Here is a 24,396-nt window from a genome sequence, read left to right as displayed (position 1 = left end):
GGCCACAGAGCTGGGAAAGGCGCCCTGAAGGAGGGGCCGTGAGGTCACAGGGCAAGGGGAGGGAGGGGTCACAGCAGGACCCAGGAGCCGGGAAGGAGTGGGGTGGGTGTGGCTGGAGCTGCGGGCGTGAGCACAGCGACGTGGGAGCTGGGCTGAGATCGGCAACAGGAGGTCTGTGGTGGCCAGACGGGAGCAGGGGTCTCACCCGATGGTCCAGCTGCAGCCCCACCTCAGAGTGGGCGTCGCTCACGGCAGCATCTGCGGCAGAGCAGGGGCACCGCTGGGCGGGGTTCCGAGAGCCTCAGAGGGACAGAGGCTCGGCCCCGGGGATGTGGTGACCCCCGCCCTCCACGTGGGATTCAGGAGGAGAGAAGGCAGCCTGGGCTCGTGGTGCGTGTTTTGTGTTCGAGACACTGAGGAGGGAAATGGCTTAAATGAGTGCACGTGAGCTGACAGTGGGTGTTTCCTTTCTGAGTTTTCGAGTATCAGTCTCTGGACAATGTTTTCTAAGCTGACCTTCCCATCTGTTAGGTTTCGTTTGAGTGGAGCCTGAAGACCCCGGCCTCCAGGGACCCAGTCACCCCGTTCCCTACTCACCTGACTTCCTGCGTCTGTCCTGACCCCGGTGTCGGAGGAAGAGGAAGAGGAGGACGAGGAGCAGCAGGACGAAGGTCACCGAGACCCCGATGAGGACACTCAGGTACCACGTGAGGCCTGGGGCACCAGAGACGCCCAAGTGAGCCAGGGGTGCCGCTTAACCGGGCACCTGCTGTGTGAGCACTCGTGCTGGGGTCTGTGCGTCCATCTCCAGCCCATCCCACCCGTTTACAGACGAGGAGCCTGAGGCCCAGAGGGGGAGATCACGGGCCCCCAAGTCGCCCAGCCTGGAGCGGGTGGAGCCAGGACTGGAACCAGGGCCATGGGCGCCCCGAGCTCCTCCTGAGCTGGCCCCCAGGAGGACAGCAGCTTCCTGCTCCTGAGGCCCCTCACCTGCAGGGGGCTGTCCGAGGGTCTCAGCTGGAGCTGAGGGTCCTCCCTTGTCCCCTCCCCTCCCCCACCTCAGCGGGGGTGGGGGGAGGGGCGGGCTGGTGGAGAGGCCTCTGGGTCCTCCCCCCCGGCCCCCTCCATGCTGCAGCGGAGGCGACAGGCCCCACAGTCACTTGGGCTCCCTGTGCTCCTCACCCGATGGGGGTCACACCCATGTCAGAACTGAAGAAACCTAAGATCTGGGCCACGGGTCTCTCCTTTTACACTGGGAGAAACTGAGGCCTGCACAGGGGTGTGGTGAGGGTGAGGGAGTCCACATCAGAGTCTCCAGAGGTGCCTGAACCAGGGGCATATCCATCCCTGCTCCGCCCCGGACCCGCCACCACCTCCTCAAGAGCCTCACTCTTACCTTGCAGTTTTGACTCCACTGAGGTGCGGGCTGATCCTCTGAACCTACTGCGGAATCAGGAAGGGGGTGAGGGTGGGGCTGCTTCTCCCCTCCTCAACCCTGCTGCTCCCCACACCAGGCTGAGCCCCAGCATCTCGCACCCCATGACCCCTGACCCTTCATCCATTAGCCTCAGAGCCCCTGGAGGCTGCAATTGCCCCGCTTCTCTGCCCAACTTCCAGACTGGCTCCAGGACACCAGGTGAGCTGGTACTAGAAGCAGAGTCCATCAGATCAGCCAAGGACCCAGGGGCAGGCCTGGGGCCAGGTGTCCACTCACTTTACAGAGACCCCCTTGTTTCAGGAGCTGTTACGTTTAGCCCCTGTCAGGGGGCTGGCGTCCCCAGAGGATTCTGGATGACCCCTGTGCCTGGGGAGGGGCTGCAGCTGCCTGGAACCCACTCTGCTCAGCGTGTCTCCGAAACGGCCCCGCGGCTGCCCCTGGCTCTCTGCCTTCTCCCCCCACCCCCCAAGAAGTCCGGTGACAGGATGTGGGAAAGGGTGTGGGGGAGTGTTTCCCTCCGTCCCTCTGAAGCCTGGGTCCCCATCTGTGTGACCCTCCTTGACTCTCTGTGGAGCCCCCAACTCCCACCCTAGAAAGGGGGGCTCCTTCAGAGCGGACCACTGGGCCTCACCTGAGACCACGACCACCTGGGGTTCCCAGGGCACAGAGCCCCGAGCTGCTGAGTCAGAAGGACAGACTGGGCCTCACCTGAGACCAGGAGGGCCAGGGGCTCACTGGGCTGGGACAGCAGGTAGGGATCTGTGCTGAGTGAGCGGTAGCACCTGTAGGTGCCCCCGTGGGCTGAGGTCACAGGGCTCAAGGAGAACTCGGCCTGGTACTGCCCGTCTTGGTCCTGGGAGCGCAGACGCAGGGGGCGATGGGCTGCCCCCTCCTTGGACAGAAGGAAAGTGTCCGTCCTATCTCCTGACTGACACAGCAGGGTCACGCTCTCCCCCGGGGCCACCTTGGGGCCGGGCTGCACCGAGAGGGAGGGACTGTCTCTGAGCGGTCCTGCAGAGGGCAAGGGGGTGCGGGCACCGGGCGGGTTCTGAGCGAGACTCCGCGGGCCTCTCTGGCCCCTCAGCACTGTCTCTGTCTCTCCAAGTCTCTCCCCTCCCCCACCCTGTCTCTCTGTCCCTCCCTGTGACCCCTCCCCCTGGTCCCAGCATCACCCCTGGGGCTCCCCAGTGGGGCCTGTGTAGAGTCTGGTCCCCGACTGACCCGCTGGCCCCTCACCTGCCACCAGCAGCTCCAGGGGCTCGCTGGGGGCCGACCACTCGGAGGAGAGGCCATGTCCACCGTAGCATCTGTACCGGCCCCCGTGGATGGTGCCCACAGGGCCCAGGGGGAAGTCAGCCTGAGAGAGCCCTGCCTGGGGCCTCCGGGCAGGGCGCTGGGGGAGGTCCTGTCCCCCCTTCTTGGACAGAGCGAATCTGGCATAGCTGATGTCAGAGCAACACTGGAGGGTCAGGTTCTGTCCAGAGGTGACAACAGGGCCCTGCGGGGTCAGGAGGGAGGGCTTCCCAGACAGCCCTGGGGAGAGACATCCCCTGGGTTGTAGGGAGCGCTTCCCACGTGGACCCCCCTCTCCCGGCCCACCCTCAGGCCTTGCTGTCTCTCACTCTGTGTGTCTGTCCTGTGAGCCCCACGCTCCTCCCCCCACCCTCTCACAGCAGCTCCCCTGGGAGCAGAGACCCCAGTACGTTGTCTTGTCTGCTCAAATGCATGCGGTCAGGACGGGACTTCCTCACCTGGGACCAGGAGCTCCAGGGGGTTGCTGGGGGCCAACCACATCCAGGGGCTGTCCCTGTAAAAGCTGTAGCATCTGAACGTCCACCCATGTCCGGGGTTCACGGGGCCCACGGGGAACAGGGCCTGGGTCTGCCCGTCGGGGCGTCGCTCTCCATCCAGGGTCCAAGAGACCTCGTCTTCTCCTTCCTTGGTCAGGAGGAATCTGTTAAATCCCTGACGAGAGCCACACTGGAGGGTCACGTTCCCTCCCGAGGTCACCACAGGGCTCGGCAGGGCTGAGAGGCTGGGTTTGCCAGAGGGTCCTAGGAGAGAAGGAGGCAGCTGGGTCCGTGGGGCTCCCCCCTCCCCCCCAGGGCTGGGCTGGGAGAGGGACACCCCCTGAGAGCAGACCCCCTCCCGAGGGCAGAGCCCGATGCCCCCGAGTGTCCCTCACCTGTCACCACCAGCTCCAGGGGGTCACTGCACTCTGACCAGTTAGTGGGGGTTCCGTAGTAGCACCGATAGCTCCCTTCGTGGTCCTGTCCCATGTGTTGGATGGAGAACCTGGCCTTGTCCCCGGGCCCCGGGGGTTTCTGTCTGTCCCAGGGGACTGAGGTTCCCTCTTTATCCAGATGGAACTCCTGGGCCTCCAGGGTCCCCCGGCACCAGATGGTCACGGGGCTCCCCCAGGGGACCACAGAGGCTGGCTCAGCCCAGATGGTGCGTTTGGGGAGGGTCCCTGGAAGGAAATGGGCCAGGCGTCCCCCCCCCAGGTCCCGGCTCTCATCTTAGCGGAGAATCACGACACAACACAATTCTCACATTTTGGAGAATCCGGAGAAGGCAACGGCACCCCGCTCCGGTACTCTTGCCTGGAGAATCCCAGGGACGGGGGCGCCTGGTGGGCTGCCGTCTGTGAGGTCGCACAGAGTCGGACACGACTGAAGCGACTTAGCAGCCGCAGCAGCAGTGGAGAATCACCACACAGCGCCACTCTCTCGCTTCTTTTTCTTTTTGGAAACTTGCAATGTTGTGCAGCCCTGGCCCCATCCAGTTTGGGACGCCCCCATCGCCCCCACAGTGGACATCCCCAAGCCCCACCCGTCCCAGGGGCAGCTGAATCCCCGCCCCTGCAGTTAGCCTCCCCACTGACGTAAGGACCCTGAGGCTCGGTCACAGCTTGCTCAGGATGACACCGAGGTGACAGAGAAGCTGGGGGCGGCTCCCTCCCTGCCCACGGCCACTCCAGAGAGAGGGGCAGGCGGACACAGTGGGGGATGCCCGGGTCGTTCCTGGGACAAGGAAAGCAGGGCTCTGAGTGGGGGGAGTGACCTGCGCTGGGTCTGGAGGGAAGGTCCGCTGCCTGTGCTGGGAGAGGTTGTGTGTGGGGGGTAGGTGTATGTGCAGGTGTGTGTGTGGGGGTGTGTACATGTGTGTGCGTATGTGGGGGTGTGTGCATACGTGTGTGTGTGCAGGTATATACATGTGTGGGTGTGTGTGTATGTGGGCAGGTATGTGTGTGTATGTGTGTGCGTGTCTGTGCATGAGTGTGTGTGTGTGTGCAGGGGTGTGTGTGTGGGTGTGCACGCACATGTGTGCACATGTGTGTGCATGTATGTAGGCAGGTGTGTATGTGTATGTGTGTGTGTGTGTATTTGGGTGGGTGTGTGTGTGCAGGTGTGTGTGTGCAGGTGTATATGTGGGTGTGTCTATATATGTGTGTGCACATGTGTATTGTGTATGTGTATATGTGGGTGCATGTGTGTGTGTATGTGGGCAGGTGTGTGTGTGTGCAGGTGTGTGTGTGCAGGTGTGTGTGTGCAGGTGTATATGTGGGTGTGTCTGTATATGTGTGTGCACATGTGTATGTGTGTATATGCATGGGTGCATGTGTGTGCAGGGGTGTGTGTGTGGGTGCGCGCGCACATGTGTGCACATGTGTCTGCGTGTATGTAGGCAGGTGTGTATGTGTATATGTGTGTGTGTATTTGGGTGGGTGTGTATGTAGGTGTGTGTGTGGTGTGCATGTGTAAATGTGGGTGCATGTGTGTGTATGAGTGTGTGTGTGTGTGCAGGGGTGTGTGTGTGCAGGTGTGTGTGTGCAGGTGTGTCTGTATATTTGTGTGCACATGTGTATGTGCATGGGTGCATGTGTGTGCAGGGGTGTGTGGGTATGTGTGTATGTGCATGTGTATATGTGGGTGTGTGTGCACGTGTGCACATGTGTGTGTGCGTATGTATGTGTATGAGTGTGTGTGTGTGCAGGGGTGTGTGTGTATGTGCATGTGTATATGTGGGTGTGTGTGCACATGTGCACGTGTGTGTGCGTATGTATGTGTATGAGTGTGTGTGTGTGCAGGGGTGTGTGTGTATGTGCATGTGTATATGTGTGGGTGTGTGTGTATGTGGGCAGGTATGTGTGTGTATGTGTGTGCGTGTCTGTGCATGAGTGTGTGTGTGTGTGTGTGTGCAGGGGTGTGTGGGTATGTGTGTATGTGCATGTGTATATGTGGGTGTGTGTGTGCACGTGTGCACGTGTGTGTGCGTATGTATGTGTATGAGTGTGTGTGTGTGTTTGTGGAGGAGCGGGAGCACAGGTCTGGTCCCGCATTCCCTGGCGGGTGAGGGTCGCTGTGTCCAGGGTGAGTCTGCAGAGACCATCCCTGGGTTTTCTCAGTATTCTCTTCCTCCATCCCAGTGTATTTCCGTGTCCTTGTCACTGAGGCTTCTGGAAACCCCACGTGTCTCAACTAGGCAGGGGCGCTCTGGGGGGTTTGGGGGGTCAGGAGGGATTGCAGCCCTGAAGCAGGAAGTTGGCCTCAGTTAGCGAAGTCCCCACAGAGGCAGGGGCAGGCAGAGCTCACTCCTCACTCACCCCCTCACCCCCTCACCCCCTCCCTCTTTCTTTCCACCACATCTAGGTCCCGTCCATCCATTTACTGAGGCCTCCATGTGCCTCTGGCTCCACAAATACGGGAAACACCCCGGCGCCTGCCCCTTGGGGCTGACAGTCCAGAGGGACGACACACATTCACAGACAGTTGTGCGAATGCCCGGGTATGGGCGGTGACGCGCGCCCTCGGGGTGAGCGTGGGAATCTCGGGGAGGGGGACAGCGGGAGGCCGAGCTGCCCTCTGGGGGTCAGAGGGAGGGGGTTCCTGAGCTGAGAGCAGACAAGGAGGATGCTCCCCAGGCTGAGGGGCAGGGCTCAGGAGTCACGGTGGGGAGGGCCGGGCTAGGTGTCGAGATTCAGAAAGTGAAAGAAAACCCAGGGAGCGGCCGGCCGCTTCACAGGGGAGTGTGCAGGGGAGGCTGGAGGAGACAGCCGGCCTGGTCCTCAGCAAGCGCTGTTCTCTGCACGGCTGCGGGGGGCGGTCTGGGCTCATGGGGGTGCGAGCTGGTGGGCTCAGCCCGGTCCTGAGGGTCAGGTTGTCCCCGCGGGGTCATCGAGGGCAGAGGGGGGACAGGGGAGACCCGGGCCTGGGTCCCGCACTGGGGCTGTTAGCAGCTCGGGGTATAGGCCCTGGCTTATAGGCCCGAGGTATAAGGCCCCCGGGTCCGCTCTGCTCTCATCGAGGTCCGTCTTGGGGAGATGGGGGTTTGGGGGAGACTCACCCTGCTGGGTGCAGGCCCTCTGGGCCAGACAGAGTGCTGGAAGAGAAGCTCTAGTAAGAAGACACCCGCCTGACGGTATCCTCACGGGCTGCAGTCCCGGGGCCCTCGAGGAGCCGTGGGGTGGGCAGGTGTCTTCCCATGATTTCCCAAACTCCTCCTCAAGTCCCCCAGTATTACATCTGAGTGCAAGCTCTCTCCTCGCTCTGAAGTAATCTCAGACAACCCTACCCTCTCCTCCAGGCCGGCCCAACTCAGTCTGCACGCACCCCACACCCAGCCCTCGTCCAGGACCGAACCTTCCCCATCACTTGGGTCTGGGCCAAAGCTGAGGGCGCAGCCCCGGGGATGGAGAGGGAACCACGTTGCACCCCCAGGACTCCGGGGTCTCCTGGGCTGGAGTCAGGGCTGAGCAGAGCCCCTCTGCCCCTGGAATCCGGCCCGGCACCCCCAGACTCACCCAGGCTCAGGAGAGTGGAGGGTCCGGGCGTCATGGCCCAGCCCTGTCCCAGCACGCCCTGGAGTCGGTACTGAGGGATGGAGCCTGCAGCCCGCGCGGGAGAAGGGATGTGCCCCGGGCCTTTATGGGGCAGTTTCCAACCAACAGCCTCACACAAAGGGGAAGAGTGCCCTCCCGCCCGCAGGGCCGGCTCCCAGCTGTTCCTCCCCCTGGGCTCCCACTGCTCTCTGGGTGCACCCCGAGGGGGGAGCCCCATTCTCCGCCCAGAACACCGACTTGACCGTCAGTCCCAACTCTGTTCTTCAGCAAGGAGTTACATCGCTTTATGCCAACGGTTCCTCGTATTGAAAATGGAAAACCCTGAAATCCTCCTCTGAGTGTTTAATATTGCGATGTATGTTACATTCCCTGGAGGTGTCAAGTGCATTAAAAATACCTTATCCCATGGGTTCTCTGCCCCTTTCCCCGGGGGCGCTGGAACCGGGGGAGGCGGGGCTGGCCGGGGAGCACACACAAAATCCCAGAGCTGAGTGATGGGGAGACAGACCTTGGGACCTGGGCCTGGGCTTGGGACCCGGTGGGGCCCCCAGCTGGGAGCTGAAATGAGAGCAGGGCTGGGGGGTGGGAGGGCGTGTGTGCACATGGAGCCTGCAGGACAGGAGCCCTGTCGTGGAACCCCTTGTCCTCTGTCCCCGAGGCCAGGGAACAGCTGCTTCTCCCGGGAGGAGCTCTGCCAGACTGTGATGGCGGGCTACACAGCAGCCGGTGCTCAGTCTTCCTATTAACAGAAGCCTCATTCTATCCAAGGGGCTGTGTTCCAACCCTGGATGGGGAAGGGGAGTGGAGAGGATGTGGTTTGGGGCTGAGAAAGCCTGGCCGTCTGTTGGCGATGGATAGTTTCTCACTGCCCACCGAAATGTCTTCATTTCAGTTCCAGTTTTGAAGGATGGATGTTTCCTGTGTCCTGGAGTTCTAGGTTGGCAGTTAGCTTTTTCAGCACATTAAATACGGCATAATTGCTTCTGTTCAGATAAACTGAGCCTCCTCTTGCTGCTCCTCTGAAAATTACATGTCTTTCCCTGCTCTTAAGATTCTGTCTTTGGGCTTTTCAGCAGTTTTTCGCTGATGTGTTTCTCTGTGTGTGTTGACTTTTATTGCACATGTTGAATGCACAGTTTGGTGAATTTTCACAAATTGAGCACTCACGTTTTCCAGAAACTTCTGTCCAATGGTAATGACTTTGCTGACTTCAACAGCATGGGTTAAATTTGCGTGTTTTGGTTCTTTATCTCTTTATCTCTGCGCCCCCGGGGAAAGGGGCAGAGAACCCATGGGATAAGGTATTTTTAATGCACTTGACACCTCCAGGGAATGTAACATACATCGCAATATTAAACACTCAGAGGAGGATTTCAGGGTTTTCCATTTTCAATACGAGGAACCGTTGGCATAAAGCGAATAGTCTCTGCAGCCTGTTTGTGTGTGTGTGTGTGTGTGTGTGTGTGTGTGTGTGTGTGTGTCTTCCTCTGCTCAACCGAATATTTTAAGATTTGTCTGACACTCTGGGTGCTGTGGAGTATTTTATTGTGTGAATCACTACCATGTGCACATCCCCCCTAGTGTAAAGAGGCATTTGCTTAGCTTCCAGTTTACGTTAGGATGGAAAGTGTTGCTTTGACTGTCTTAATTCATGTCCAGTGATGAGCGTATATGTGCCTTTCTGTTGGAATAAACCTCGGGGTGTAATTGCTGTGTGTTGTGCCGTGCATTTATTCAGTCCTAGTAGGTACTTCTGAATATGTTTCGAAGTGATGGCGTCAGTTCACACTCTGAGCATTCTAGTTACCCCACATCCTCACCCGCCCCTCTGCTTTCCCACCTTCTTATTTTTGCCTCGCTGTGAGGGGTGGTGGTACCTTTGTGGTTTTACTTTGCATGTCTCTGGTAACTAATGAACTTGTGAAAATTTCCATCCGTCCTTGGCCATTTGTCTATTAATTTTATTTTTGTGAAATGTCTATTTGAATCATTTTCTCATTTAAAAACTGGGGCTAACTAACTTTATTATTATCATTATTTTTTTTTTTTACTAAGTAACTGGACGCTTTCTCTTTTTCTTATTAGGCATGTGACTTTTTTGTCAGATGTGTTTGTTGTGAATATTCATGTTCTAGTGGAGGTTCACTCTTTTTCGGCCACATGGCGTGTGGGGATCTTAGTTCCCCAACCAGAGAGCCAAAGCTCCGCCCCCCCCGGAAGTGGAAGCGCAGAGCTGTAACCACTGGACCTCCAGGAAGTCTCCTCGTTTCTCTTATCTTATTGAAATATATCTGGTGCGCAAGTTATGCTAGTTTCAGGTCCAGCTTGCAAGGATTCTGCACTTGCATGTGGTCTGAAATGGTGAGCGCCGTGAGTCTGGTGACCATCCGCCCCACACAGACTTATTACATTGCCGGCCCGTTCCTCATGCTGTGGTCATGGGCTTGTGACTTATTGATAACCGGACGTTTGTCCCCTCAGTGTTTCGCCCCTCCAGTCCCCTTCCTTCCCGCAGCCGCCCACTCGCTCTCTGTTTCTATGAGTCTCTCTCAGACTGTTTTCTTTGTTTTGTGTTTTAGACTCCATATATGAGATCATACAGTAATTTGTTTTTCTGTCTGACTTATTTCCCTTAGCGTAATGCCCTCTAGGTCCACGAATGTTACAAATGCCAAGATTTACACACGCACACACACACATGTATAAAAGATTGTTACTTGGTCATAGAAACAGTGGAAGAACCTGTCTGAGCTCCTCCTGATGGAATAACATGAAGCTGATACCAGAGTTTGTGCGTAGTTGCTCAGCCGTGTGCGACTCTCTGCGACCCCATGGACTGTAGTCCATGGAATTCTCCAGGCCAGAATACTGAAGTGGATAGCTGTTCCCTTCTCCAGGGGATCTTCCCAATCCTGGGATCAAAGCAGGTCTCCCACATTCCAGGCTGATTCTTTACCAGCTGAGCCACCAGAGAAACGCCAGTTATAGAAAACAAGGACTATATGGGGATAAAGGGTCATTTCTCACAGGAAACGAGCGCAAGAGCCTCAGACACGCACCGCATCTCCTGCGTCCATTCGTCTGCTGAATGCTCAGTTAGCTGTTTTCATATCCTGACTATTGAAATAATGACGCATTGAGCTTCGCCATGCATATATCCTTGTGAATTAGTGTTTTTGTTTTCTTTGGGTAAATGCCAGAATGGGCCTTGACTGGGTCACGTGGCAGCTCTATGTTAATACTTCGAGGAGCCTCCGTGCTGCTTTCCACAGTGGCTGTCCCAGGTTACATCCCCCCGACGGGGCACATTTTCATGCACCGCAGTGACTTGTGGCTGTGGTATGTTTTTGTGCCACTACCATACTGATCCAGTCACCGCAGCTTTGTAGTATAGTTTAAATCAGAGTGTACAGTCCCCCCAGTGCTAGTCTTCTTTCTCAGTTATTGTGTTGTTTTTTTTTTTTCACCATTAGGGGTCTTGTGTGTTTCCATAGACATGTTAGAATTGTTCATCTCATTTGTGAAAAATCCCATTGGTATTTCAATAGGGATTGCACTGAATCTGCAGATTGCCTTGGGTAATATAGGCATTTCAACAATATTAATTTCCCAGCCCATGAGCATAGACTGTTCAGGAACGCCTCCAGGAATGCCAGCCCTCCACGCTTCCCTCTGCTAAGTGCCCACCTGTCCGCCTGTCCGCCTGGGGTCAGGGTCAGGCCAGGTTTTGGGGGAAATGCACCATTCTAACTGTGATCGTTAATTTATGTGTCAACCTGCCTGGGCTGAGAGCTGGTAAAACAGTGTTTCTGGGCGTGTCTGCGAAGGACACTCTGGAAGAGATGAGCTGGGTTTAGTGGCTGAGAGAAGGGGTCCACCCTCACAATGTGGGCATCCTCAGCCCTCAGACTCAGAGCCCCTGGTTCCCGCCTCCCAAGCCCCAGGCTGGGACTGACACCGCCGCCCTCCCAGTCTCGGCCTTCACACCCACACTGATGCTGTCACACACCCACGCTGATGCTGTAATGCACGCACACTGACGCTGTCACACACCCACGCTGATGCTATCACACGCACGCTGACGCTGTCACACACACACACACACTGAGGCTGTCACACACGCACGCTGACGCTGTCACACACACACACACACTGAGGCTGTCACACACGCATGCTGATGCTGTCACACACACACACACACAGCTGCTGTCACACACCCACGCTGATGCTATCACACTCACGCTGACGCTGTCACACACGCACGCTAACGCTGTCACACACACACACACACACTGAGGCTGTCACACACGCACGCTGACGCTGTCACACACACACACACAGCTGCTGTCACACACCCACGCTGATGCTATCACACTCACGCTGACGCTGTCACACACCCACGCTGATGCTGTCACACACGGTGATGCTGTCACACACGCACGCTGATGCTGTAATGCACGCACACTGACGCTGTCACACACCCACGCTGATGCTATCACACGCACGCTGACGCTGTCACACACACACACACTGAGGCTGTCACACATGCATGCTGATGCTGTCACACACGCACACTGACACAGTCACACACTCACACTGATGCTGTCACACTCCCACGCTGATGCTGTCAGCCACTCTCCTGGGTTTGCAGCAGGTCCTGGGGCAGACTCTCCACCTCCTGAACCCAGACAGTCTGTTGCCGTGATGGCCTCCTCTCAGAAATCCCCATACAACCGTGTGATGACCTGAACATCCCAGAGAGTCCTGAATAATACGGTAATACTGGGAAAATAACAGACAGAGACAGAGAGGAACACAGAGAGAGGCAGACGGAGAATAAAACAGAGAAACCGAGCGGAAGAATGGAACCGGAGGAAACGAAGATGAAGACGACCGAGTTAGGACGCAGGTCTCGGCAGGAACTAACCTCGAGTGTAAATAAGAAATGAAAGATCAGGACTAATAATGATTTGGGGGCTGGGCACCCTCCTCGAGCCAGGACAGTAACCTCCTGGCTGGTGAGACACAGCCCGCCCTGAGGTCAGGGCAGGGCGTCAGGTGTCCTTGTGGGTCTGTGGCCCCGACACTCAGAGCTGGCCGACCTTGGGCAAGTCATCTAACGCTTCAGTCCCTGGTTCTTGCAGAAAAGGGGAGAAGAGGGTAGGACATTCTGTGGAGGGTTCCTGCCAGGGTTAAATGTGCCAATGTTTGTGCAGAACTAACATAGCCATCGTAGGAGCTTGCTGAATCTAGGATGAATTATTAAAATATGCTTCAGACGTATAAGGACATTTAAAAATACCAGATCTGCAACAGGCACGCTGGTTTCTCGTGTGTGTTCATTCATGTCCGACTCTGCGACCCCATGGACAGTATCCCCCAAGCTCCTCTTTCTGTGGATTTTTCCAGGCAAGAATACCGGAGTGGGTTGCTATGCCCTCCTCCAGGGGATCTTTCCCTCCCAGGGATCCAATGGGAGTCTCCTGAGCCTCCTGCATTGGTAGGCTGGATTATTTATGTATCTATTAAAAATAATAAAAGACACAAAAATTGCGAACTGAACTCTGCTGGGCCCTAGGGGGCTTTGGGGGTGATGTTCCCATTGGCACTGAGTGGGAACCGCAGGTCTGACTGCACAATAAGCAGGACAGTGACCACGCGTGGGATCGGAGGTCTCCGGGCGAGGGGCTGCCAGTGACCCTGCATCCTTGGCGGCACCGCTGGTCCCACTCCAGGGCCGTGGTCGTGTGGACCCCAAGTGTTTCTTTGTTGAGACAGCATGGAGCCGCCTCGTCTAGAAGCCCTGTTACTTCAGCAGTGATGCGAAGTGATCAAGTGGGCAATTGTGGCCGGACCTGAATCTGTGGGAAGTGATGTTAGGAAAGAGCACGGAGACCCAGGAGAGGAAGGAGGGGGTCTGTTCCTGGAACACGGACGCGAGGTCCGTCCATGTGTCTGTGATGGCAGTGTGGGTGGGAGTAGGGTTCAGGGAGAAAGGTATGAAGTTCCCAGGTGGGGGATTCAGAGAGCGCTGGGCGGGCTGACATCGTGCACGGGGAACGGAAGATGAAGCTCTGACTCGGGCAGAGACGGGGGTCTGCTTTCTGCACACCCAAGGCCAGGTCACCCCTTACCCGTTCTCACGGTCGGAATGTGTGTTTCAGCTGTGTAATTATTACAGCCAATAGACCCCCAAAGTCTAAGGCCTCTTGATAGGAATTAGTTCCTCTCCCAGTAAACAGGTGAAGCTGATTCCAGCTCAGCACGGTGATGATTTAAAATGCTGTGTATTTTTTAAACGTGAGGGATAGTGAGGGAGCCATCAGGAGATGCCTGGCTGTTGAAAAGGTATTTTGTAACTCACAGTTCCCAAGAAGAGGGGGCATGGATGCCACCCACCAGGGTCAAGTGAGGATGCTCCAGGGACAGAAAGGAGATGGAGTGAGAGGGGAATGTGGGCAAGAGACTTTATTGTGGTTGCCACAAGAAGGAATGGACAAAAAAAGGTAAGCAGCTTGGGATTGGCTGGTTTAATGATTTCAGCGGGTTGTAGGGTGGAGGAGGTGTCCCTCGTTGGCCTGTACCTGGCCCCCAAGTGTCAAGGGCAGGTGGATAGTGGCCCAGACTGTGGAGGCCCATAAAAGAGGTGATGGGGGTGTGGACTCTGGATTGTCTGTTTTGTGTTGGATAATTGCTTGGCTCGGTGGTAAAGAATCTCTCTGCCAATGCAGGAGACTCGGGTTCAATTCTTGGGCTGGCAAGGTCCCCTGGAGAAGGCAATGTCAAGTCACTCCAGTATTCCTGCCAGGGAAATCCCATGGACAGAGGGACCTGGCGGGCTACATCCCATGGAGCTGCGAAAGAGTCTAACACGACTTTGCAACTAAACGACAACAGTCTGATAAGAGCACCAGGAAGCGGATTCCTGCTAAGAAGCGGGTGGGGGGTAGCGGGCGGGGGAGGAAGAGGGAGGCAGGAGGCCAGAGCAAGTGACTCGGACATATTATTGGCTCATCCAGAAAAAGGTGTGTCCAGTTTGAACCCTAAAATTAAAGGTCCAGTTATTTGCGGGCAAAATGAGTTTAGGAGCGGCCGAGGAATTGCAATTCAGGACATTCAACCTGTGGCAAACCAGCGTCAAGTCCAGAGAGCAATGGAGAGGAATGTTGCTTTATACAGAAAAAATGAAGATCCTTGAAGGGATGTGCTTTAAATGCAAATCTGTTAGAGAAAAGCAAGCTTTGCAGGTGGGATGATTTCTCATTGGCTGGACTGTGGCTGTTGCTGATTGGCTAAAATTTCAGTGTTTCTGATTGGCTCATCTGTAGCTGTTTCTCATTGGCTACAATTTTGCTGCTTCTGATTGGCTCAGCTGTGGCTGTTTCTGACTGGCTGGTCTGTGGCTGTATCTCATTGGCTGAACTGTGGATGTTACTCACTGACTAAAATTTTGCTGTTTCTGATTGGCTCATCTGTGGCTGTGTCTCATTGGCTGTACTGTGGCTGATTCTCATTGGCTGCAATTTTGCTGCTTCTGACTGGCTCATCTGTGACTATTTCTGATTGGCTGGCCTGTGCCTGTTTCTCATTGGCTAAAATTTTGCTGTTTCTGATTGGCTCGTCTGTGACTTTCTCATTGGCTAAAATTTGGCTGCTTCTGATTGGCTCGTCTGTGACTGTTTCTCATTGGCTGGACTGTGGCCATTGCTGATTGGCTAAAATTTCAGTATTTCTGATTGGCTCATCTGTAGCTGTTTCTCACTGGCTACAATTTTGCTGCTTCTGATTGGCTCAGCTGCGGCTGTTTCTGACTGGCTGGTCTGTGGCTGTATCTCATTGGCTGAACTGTGGATGTTACTCACTGGCTAAAATTTTGCTGTTTCTGACTGGCTCATCTGTGACTGTTTCTGATTGGCTGGCCTGTGGCTGTTTCTCATTGGCTAAAATTTTGCTGTTTCTGATTGGCTCATCTGTGACTGTTTCTGATTGGCTGGCCTGTGGCTGTTTCTCATTGGCTAAAATTTTGCTATTTCTGATTGGCTCATCTGTGGCTTTCTCACTGTCTGGTCTGTGCCTGTATCTCATTGGCTGGATTGTGCTGTTTCTCATTGGCTAAACTTTTGCTGCTTCTGATTGGCTCATCTGTGGCTATTTCTTATTAGCTGAATTTTCACTGTTTCTTATTGCCTGGGCTGTGGCTGTTTCCAAATTGGGAAAGGAGTACTTCAAGTCTGTATATTGCCACCCTGCTTATTTAACTTATATGCAGAGTACATCACGCAAAATGCTTGGCTGGAAGAAGCACAAGCTGGAATCAAGATTGCTGGGAGAAATATCAATAACCTCAGATATGCAGATGACACCACCCTTATGGTAGAAAGCGAAGAAGAACTAAAGAGCCTCCTGGTGAAAGTGGAGAGTGAAAAAAAATTGGCTTAAAACTCAACATTCAAAAAACTTAGATCATGGCATCTGGTCCCATCACTTCATGGCAAATAGATGTGGAAACAATGGAAACAGTGAGAGACTTTATTTGGGGGGGGCTCCAAAATCACTGTAGATGGTGATTGCAGCCATGAAATTAAGACGCTTGCTCCTTGGAAGAAAAGTTTTGACTAATCTAGACAGCATATTAAAAAGCAGAGACATTACTTTGCTATCAAAGGTCTGTCTAGTCAAAGTTATGGCTTTTCCAGTAGTCATATATGGATGTGAGAGTTGGACTATAAAGAAAGCTGAGTGCTGAAGAATTTATGCTTTTGAACTGCGGTGTCTTGAGAGTCCCCTGGACTGCAAAGAGATCCAACCAGTCCATCCTAAAGGAAATCAGTCCTGAATGTTCATTGGAATGACTGATGCTGAAGCTGAAACTCCAATACTTTGGCCAACTGCTGCGAAGAACTGACTCATTTGAAAAGACCCTGTTGCTGATTGAAGATTGAAAGATTGAAGGCAGGAGAAGGTGACAACAGAGGATGAGATGGTTGGATGGCATCACCGACTGGACGGACATGAGTTTTGAGCAAGCTCTGAGAGTTGGTGATGGACAGGGGGGCCTGGCATGCTGTAGTCCATAGGGTCGCAAAGAGTCGGCTAGACTGAGCAACTGAACTGAACGGTGGATGTTTCTCATTGGTGGGACATTCACCATGTCTCATTGGCTGAAATTTCCCTCTTTTTCATTGGCTGGGCTGGGACGGCTGTTTCTTATTAGCTCATCTGTGGCTGTTTCTCATTGGCTGGACAGTCACTGTGTCTCATAGGCTGAAATTCCCTGTTTCTCATTGGCTGGGCTGTGGCTGTTTCCCATTGGCTGAACTGCTTCTCGTTGGCCAGGCCGGCCTATTTTTCATTGGCTGTGCTGTGACTCGTTCTCATTGGTGGCTGTTGCTGGACAAGAAGGAAAAAAAATCTTCGTTTTTCTGCTGGATTGTAAAGTAACCATCCTTCTACCCAGCAATGTAAGGTAAGCTGCAGCAGAGAGCCATGGTGAAAGAGCGCCACCTCGGGGCTTCCCAACTCCATTTTCAATTCATTTTTACTGTACAGGTATCACACATGTTAAAGCATCAACTTTACAGAAACCTGAAACGGGACTAATACAAGAGGCACCGGGAGCTCTACTCCTCTGTCATCCCAGCAGCCAGGCGCCACGCTCAGTGTGTGCCACCAAGGTCGCCCAGGGCATCCGCACCCATCGGCAGAATGACCAACAGAGGGGATCTTGTGAGGGAGGGTTTGGGCCCAGGCCTGGAAGCAGCTCCATGCATCCTGCTCACTGTGAACGCCATCCCAGGACACGCATAACTGCAAGGAGGCTGGGAGATCATCTCACTGGGAGCCCAGGAAGGGAGGACACGGTGCTGTGGGCAGCCACAGTCCTGTCGCACAGGGGCCACCTGTCCCTGTGGGCACCTGGGGGTCACACGGTGGGGGTGTTTCTAGTCTCCACTGCTTCCTACCCGACCTCCTCTGACACAGAGGTTCTAGGACACAGGAAATAGACTCTGAAGAATTCGTTATTTCGCCAGCTAGTGGAGACAGAAGGAAACAGCCCTGCAAGGAGGTGCGTAGGATTCAGAGTGAGGCATTCAAGCCCAGAGGAGCCCACGAACGGAGGTGGTGCTGCAGATGGACACCCACTCAGGTAGACAGGAACCAGCTGCTGTGTTACCTTAGGTGCAAAAGGGGTCTTTGCAGGTGTGGCTGTTAAGGCTCTTGCAAAGGGGAGATGAGCTTGGATATCTAGGTGGACCCAGTGTAATCACCAGAGTTCTTATAAGAGAAGCAGGTGGGTCAGAGAGTGAGGAGGTGAGACGTGACCGCAGAAGCAGGAGTCCTAGTCAGAGGGAGGATCCGAAGCTGGAGGAAGGGGCCACGAGCTAAGGAGTGAGGATGGCCCCCAGACGCTGCACAAGGTAGAGGCAGGATCCGAAGGTGGAGGAAGGGGCCGCGAGCCAAGGAGTGCAAATGGGCCCAGACGCTGCACAAGGTAAAGGAACGGAGCCTCCCGTGGAGCCTCCAGAAGGAACACAGCCCTGCCCACCCCGGGTTTCAGCCCCGGGTAACTGATCTGACGTCTGGCTTCCTGAACTGTAGGGAAATAAGCTGTGCTGTTTGGTGCTGCTATGTGAGTGGTAATTTGTTACAGCAGCAGCTGTACGCTTGTTGGGATGAATGGCCTCCAATCCCAAATCTGACGGGCATTAGCCCAGTGAGGGGTGACGGTCAGGTCAAGGACAGTGTCCTACAGCTGCTGGGCCCTCTCGTGCCTGGGGAATGCATGGCGTCCAGTGGGGATGAACTGGGGTGGGATGGGAGACGGGGGCCTGCCGGTTCCTCGGGGTGGACCTAAAGCCCGAGGGGCCCTCCCTGTGCAGTCATGGCCTCACCAACTCCCTCGGCCAGGCCACCGTGCCCACGCGTGTGGGTGTCTGCATGCGTGTATGCGTGTGCACAGTGTGTGCACGTGTGTAAGTCTGTGTGTGTGTGCGTGCCTTCATGGCCTGTGCGTGTGGGGGATGGGAGCTGTGTGCAGGCCGGGCAGCTCTGCGCCTTCACCCAGACACAAGTCCCCTCAGACACTCTGGGGTCAGAAAACACTGACTGTCTTGTTTTTGTCTTGTTTCCCTCACTGAGTTTTGGGGGACGGTGGAGCAGAGACTGGGACCTAGAGCCTGTGTACCCAGCGCCACATGCGGGGCTGACGCTCTTGGACCTGTGAGAACACTGACTGATGAACAAGGTGGAGTGTGATCCAGAAAACTGGGTGTCAGCTATGAGCTGCATGCATGCAGCCCAGATTCAAGATCACCACCCGCACTCTAGGAAGGTTTGCAGAGTCAGCTCAGAAGACAATGAAAACGCATCTCTGCGGGCAGTGGAGGATTCACAGAACACGCCTGAAATCAGCTGAGCAACTGTAACAACATAACTGGGTCTCGGGAAACAGCCAAGCACCAAAGCTGCGTCTCTGGAAACAGGTGCTACGCCTTCTCTCCAAGGAGCTAGTTGACTGTGGGAGGGACCACATGGATACTGAATCTCCTAGAAGTTGATGGCGGGTCTCAGGACTCTAGTTCTTGCCTGTGGCAGAATTGACTAAATGACTTTCCAGAAAGGAATGATTCCACAGGGAAACCCTCTCAAAATCCACTTTAGGCTTCTGCAAGAGTGGCTTCCCTTCTAGGCTGCTCAGGCATAACCATCAGCGGTCCCTTCCCTCTCCTGTGCCAGCTCCCCGTCCCTCTCTCAGCGCGGAGCCGGGCCCGCCGTGACCCTGACCACAAGGGGGCGGTGCGGAGCTGCGGCCAAACCCCTGAGTCTGGGGTCCAGTCTGGCTGCCCTAGGCTGGTTCCTCCCTTCCAATCCCTGTCCTTTTGGACGAGAACCTGTAAGCTCCTTTCTGCATAGGAAAAGGGGCGGAGGCTCTGAGAAGGTCCGGGAAGGGCCGCCCACAATGGGCCGTCCTGGCATTACTGCCATCAGGCGCCCGGTGCAGGGTCATCTAGCCAGGTGGGTGCTGTTCCCGGGATCCTTATGAGTGTCAGAGACACCCCGCTGCCCTGAGGCTCCCAGCCCCGTGCTGCGCTCTCACAGTCCCTGAGCCAAGACCGGGAGAGGGCTGCGCCCTGATCCCAGCACAGACCGCCCCCCAGACACCCCTCCAGGCGGGGGTCAGCTACTCACCAGCAGAGGAGCAGCACTGAGTGGTGGGGGAGCTGACGCCTCCAGGGGGTCCTGTGATGGGGCGGGGGGGGGGGACAGGAGAAGGACTGGTGCTGTGTAGGGGCTGACCAGGGTCTGTCCCACTCAGCCTGGCGCCTCTCCATCCTGAGCATCCGACCGCAGGCCACTCATGGCCTTCACTCAACCCGGGACAACACCGAGATTCCTGAGAAAAGGGGCTGGGGCCAGACAAGGCGGAGCCCCCTGCTCCATCGTGTGGGGGTCACACCCTCTGCACCTCCCAGAGCTGTGCCCCACATCACTGCCCAGACTCTTCATGGTGACCTCCTCTGGGGGTGGGGGGTCAGAGTGTGCTTGAATGGACCCCAACTCCATGACACCCTGGGGGCTGACCACACACAGGACTGGGATGGCCTCCCCCCAAAGGTGCCCTGAGGCACCATCCAGCCTTGGTCAGGGGTCCCCTGGACTTTGTGACTCGCCCAGTGAAGGGTGGACCTCACCACGGGGGGCACTCGGCCTGGAGGAGCCGGACATTCTGACCCTTGTCTGGGGGACAAGACACAGGTTCCCCTGAAGGGGTTTGTCTCCCCCGTCTCCAGAAACCCATTCCCAGCAGCCCAGCAAGGTCGGATCTGTGCGCCCCCCACCACTGATGCTGGGGCTCAGCGTCCAGGCCCCCGTGATGTCCAGGTGAGACCAGGCTCAGGGAGCTGAGCCAGGCGTGGAGGTGGGGGCTGCTGTTCATTGCCTTGTGTGGACTTCTCACTGCAGCGGCTTCTCTTGTTGTGGAGCACAAGCTCTAGGGCGCGTGGCCTCAGTAGTTGTGGCGTACAGGCTTTATTTGCTCCGGGGCAGGTAGAATCTCCCCCGGGGCAGGTAGAATCTCCCCCGGGGCCAGGGACCGAGCCCACGTCCCCCGCACTGGCAGGCGGATTCTTATCCACGGGACCAGCAGGAAGTCCAAGGAGTTGCCTTCTGATGGCAGTACTATGTGGTCAGTCTGCTCCTCATGTTCTGCGTTATTGAGCTTCCCTCCCTCCTGAACAGTTCTGGCGCCTCCTCTGGGTGGCCCGCATACCCCCCTACCTGTATCTGGACACCCTCCCTCTTTGACCAGCCAGGACCCAGCCCCAGGGAAGGCAGGCTCTGCGGCTGCTGTCCGCGGTGCTGACCGGGATTCGACGGTTGAGTCCTGTTTCAGCACCACGGTCAGAGTCAATGAAGGCAAGGCAGCCTCCACCATTTCCTGCTGTCTCGGTCGGCCAGTTTTCATCAGCTGAGCCCCATCCGTGGTCCTCTTGTGTGGTCTCCACGCAGGAGTTAAACAGAGCACCCAACCAGAGCATGCGGGTAAACTGGACAAACACCAGGAGGGTATTAGTAGTCGACAGTGACTCAAATTCCTTTCATGATCGTGCACCCCGAAGAGGAGTACAGTGCAGAAGCTCATGGCGCTGGCGCCGCGCTCAGCGTCACCACCGCTGAGCAGCCAGAGGGTCGTGTGATGTTCGTTTTCCTCTACCCCCTCAGAACTGTCTTCTACCAGACCAGGGTCAGCATACCAGATATCTAGGGGTGGCCCAAAGATAACAGACTGGGCTCACACCAAAGTAGGTTTCAAAACCTAGCTCTGCCTCTTGCTAGCTCTAGTCCTTGGGAATGTCTTTGTGCTTCCCTGAGGCTCACTTTGCTTTCCTGTGAAATGGCAGTAACAACGGTGTCTGCTTAATGGGAAGCAGATGGTCAGAGACTATTATATTCTCTCATAGGAGGCAGGCAGTTTAGCTAAGAGGCAGGATCTGGAGGAAGGCGTCCTGGGATCGTATCAGAATTCTGACTGATGCTGAAGCTCCAATACTTTGACCGCCTGATGCAAAGAGCTGACTCACTGGAAAAGACCCTGATGCTGGGAAAGATTGAAGGCAGGAGGAGAAGGGGGTGACAGAGGATGAAATAGTTGGATGGCGTCACCGACTCGATGGACATGAGTTTGAGTAAACCCCGGGAGTTAGTGATGGACAGGGAGGCCTGGCGTGCTGCAGTCCATGGGGGTCACAAAGAGTCAGAAACGACTTAGCAACTGAACAACAACTGCCTTTTATTAACTTTGTGACTTAGACACAGTCATGCCACTAGTTTGTCACCTGTCAAGTGAAGATAATGCCAGGACCTGCTCTGTAGGGCTTCCGTGAGAAACTAAATGCTTTACATGTGATGCGTGGAGTGAAATGACTGGCACGTACTTAACATGCATTCAAGAAAGTGGGCTGTTATCACTGCTATTACCATCACCGTCATCACCAAGCACCTAGACACAGTCTGAAAAACTACTTCTGCTTGGTAATGAGTGCTGCTTTTACGAATTATTCTTAGGGTTTCTGTGAGTGTCCTTAGACCTCTGAAACTGATGAAGAAACTAAAGCTACAAGCTGAAAAGTGACTTGCCTAGGAAACTGGGGCTCCGATCAAGGCCGTCTGACACCAATGTGTGGTCCCACCTGCCCACATTTAGCAGCAAGGCAGGAAGAACCTTAGGAATCCCCCACCCCCACCCCAGATGGAAGACCAGGGCTCATGGCAGTTTGACCAGAGGTTTGCACAAATTACCTCTCAGCCCTTCTCTATTTTCTCACCTTTGCCAATTGTGCCCAGATACTCCTTTCCTTCATGGACCCTGCAGTGGATCCTAGGAGCTTTTCCTGCTGGCATTGCAGCCAGGAGGCGGGAACTGCAGACAGTCATTTGGAAATATTGTCTTATCCAAACCACGGGGAGGAGGAGCTCTGGCATCCAGTGGGCGGAGCCCTAGGGCTGAGCTGAGCGTCCCACAGTGCACAGGACCCTACACCCCACGAAGAATGACCCGGCCCCAAATGCCAATAGCTCCGGGTGTGGAAAGGCTGGTCTGTGTGTTTGTAAGAGACCAACACAAACCTGGAAGGTGTATACCCCACACCAGTTTCATGAGAATTGGATTGGATGAGGTCATCAAAACCTTATTGCTTAGGGTTATTTTTCCTTTCTACCTTTACAGGGACAGGGGATTCCCAAGCGGTCCACTAGTTAGGGCTCTGCGCTGTCACTGCCGAGGGTCTAGGTTCAGTCCCTGCTGGGGGAACTAAGGTCTCACAATCTGTGTGGTGCGGATTCTCCACCACCACCCCAGAATCCTTCCTTTCTGTCTTTATAAGGAGGGAGTATCATTTATGTAACTGAAAAGTACATTTACAAAAAGGAAACAAAAATAGCAGCGGGTGTATCCAAACCAAAGAAACAAAACAGCTTCTAAACTGTAGGGAGGGGGGAGGGGTGTTGGGGGATTGCAGGCGGCCCTGAGGGCACGCAGCTGGAAGGAGTGGGGAGCTCCGGAGGCTGGCCTCAGCCCTAGGGCTCCACCTGCGGACAGTGGACGCGATCCTGTCTCCCTCTTCCGCCTCTGTCCGGATTTCTCTTTCTGTCTCTCCCTCCCTCCCTTGCTCAGTCTCACCTACCCTCCCTGGCTCCCTCCATTCCCGCTCTGCTTCTAGAAGGAGGCTCTTTCAAAGTCGTTTTGGTTCTTGGAAATACTTCCTGATGGCAAAACGCGAAACCTGGGTCACTCCCCAGATCATCAGCATCCTCTGCTCGCATCCTTGAGCACCAGGGGAAATTCCGCACTTCCGGGGTAGGTCACCGCACTTCCGGTGTAGGTCACCGCGCTGCCGGCCTTGGTAGGGGCGCTGCCAGGCTGACTCAGTTTCCTCGTCTGTTCAGTGGACCTAATGCACAGCACCTGCCTTGTAGGTTGGTTCAAGGCCTAAATGAGAGAGCATGGGAGCAGGCTTGGGACAGAGCCTGCGCACAGCAAAGTGTTCTGTAGATGTCCTGCAGATCGACCCCTGGGTCGGGAAGATCCCCTGGAGAAGGGAATGACTACCCCCTCCAGTGTTCCTGCCTGGAGAATCCCACGGACAGAGGAGCCTGGCGTGCTACAGTCCACGGGGGTGGAAAAGAGTTGGACACGACTGGGCGACTGACACTTTCAGATCTGAACCAGCTTACCTTCCCTTCCCAGCACAGCTGAACCTCGGCACCCAGGCTGGGACCAGCAGGGCAGAGCCCCACGAGCACCCCCCGCCTACTAGTCCAGGCTGCAGCCGCCCCTCCACCCTCCCTCCTGCTTTCCAAGCAGAGCCCCCGCTGGGGAGCTAAACCCTCCTCAGGTGCCTAGACGGGACTACCTGACACCTGGACCACTGGCCCAGTGGCGATTTCCTTGTAGAATCAATATGAAATACCATTAAAATTTTAGTTCTGGCCCCACTAGCTACAGTTCAAGTGCTGACAGCCACATGTGGTTACTGTACCGGACATGCCCATCGTTCCAGAAGGTTCAGTTCAGTTCAGCCACTCAGCTGTGTCCGACTCTTTGTGACCCCTGAACTGCAGCATGCCAGGCCTCCTTGTCCATCACCAACTCCCAGAGTCCACCCAAACTCATGTCCATTGAGTCGGTGATGCCATCCAACCATCTCATCCTCTGTCATCCCCTTCTCCTCCTGCCTTCAATCTTTCCAACATCAGGGTCTTTTCAAATGAGTCAGCTCTTCGCATCAGGTGGCCAAAGTATTGGAGTTTCAGCTTCAGCATCAGTCCTTCCAATGAACACCTAGGACTGATTTCCTTTAGGATGGACTGGTTGGATCTCCTTGCAGTCCAATGGACTCTCAAGAGTCTTCTCCAACGCCACAGTTCAAAAGCATCAATGCTTCGGTGCTCAGCTTTCTTCACAGTCCAACTCTCACATCCATACATGACCACTGGCAAAACCATAGACTTGACTAGACGGACGTTTGTTGGCAAAGTAATGTCTCTGCTTTTTAATATGCTGTTTAGGTTGGTCATAGCTTTTCTTCCAAGAAGCAAGCGTCTTCTAATTTCATGG

The 24,396-nt window shown here is 55.3% G+C and overlaps 1 protein-coding gene across 1 annotated transcript; it reads right to left on the bottom strand.

The window, feature by feature from the left end:
* LOC102179663 (leukocyte immunoglobulin-like receptor subfamily A member 6) lies at positions 559-23,831 on the bottom strand. Its single transcript, XM_018063243.1, has 10 exons — positions 23,814-23,831; positions 23,130-23,268; positions 20,908-21,041; positions 20,645-20,827; positions 6,650-6,752; positions 3,624-3,908; positions 3,190-3,492; positions 2,675-2,971; positions 2,147-2,449; positions 559-714 (listed from the first exon to the last, which is right to left on the bottom strand). The coding sequence occupies exons 1-10, from the start codon at positions 23,829-23,831 to the stop codon at positions 590-592; spliced, it is 1,890 nt and encodes a 629-aa protein (XP_017918732.1). The 3' UTR covers positions 559-589.

The sequence above is a fragment of the Capra hircus genome, chromosome 18 (genome assembly GCF_001704415.2).
Source record: "Capra hircus breed San Clemente chromosome 18, ASM170441v1, whole genome shotgun sequence".
Taxonomy (NCBI): domain Eukaryota; kingdom Metazoa; phylum Chordata; class Mammalia; order Artiodactyla; family Bovidae; genus Capra; species Capra hircus.
This window is presented reverse-complemented; position numbering and strand designations above follow the sequence as displayed.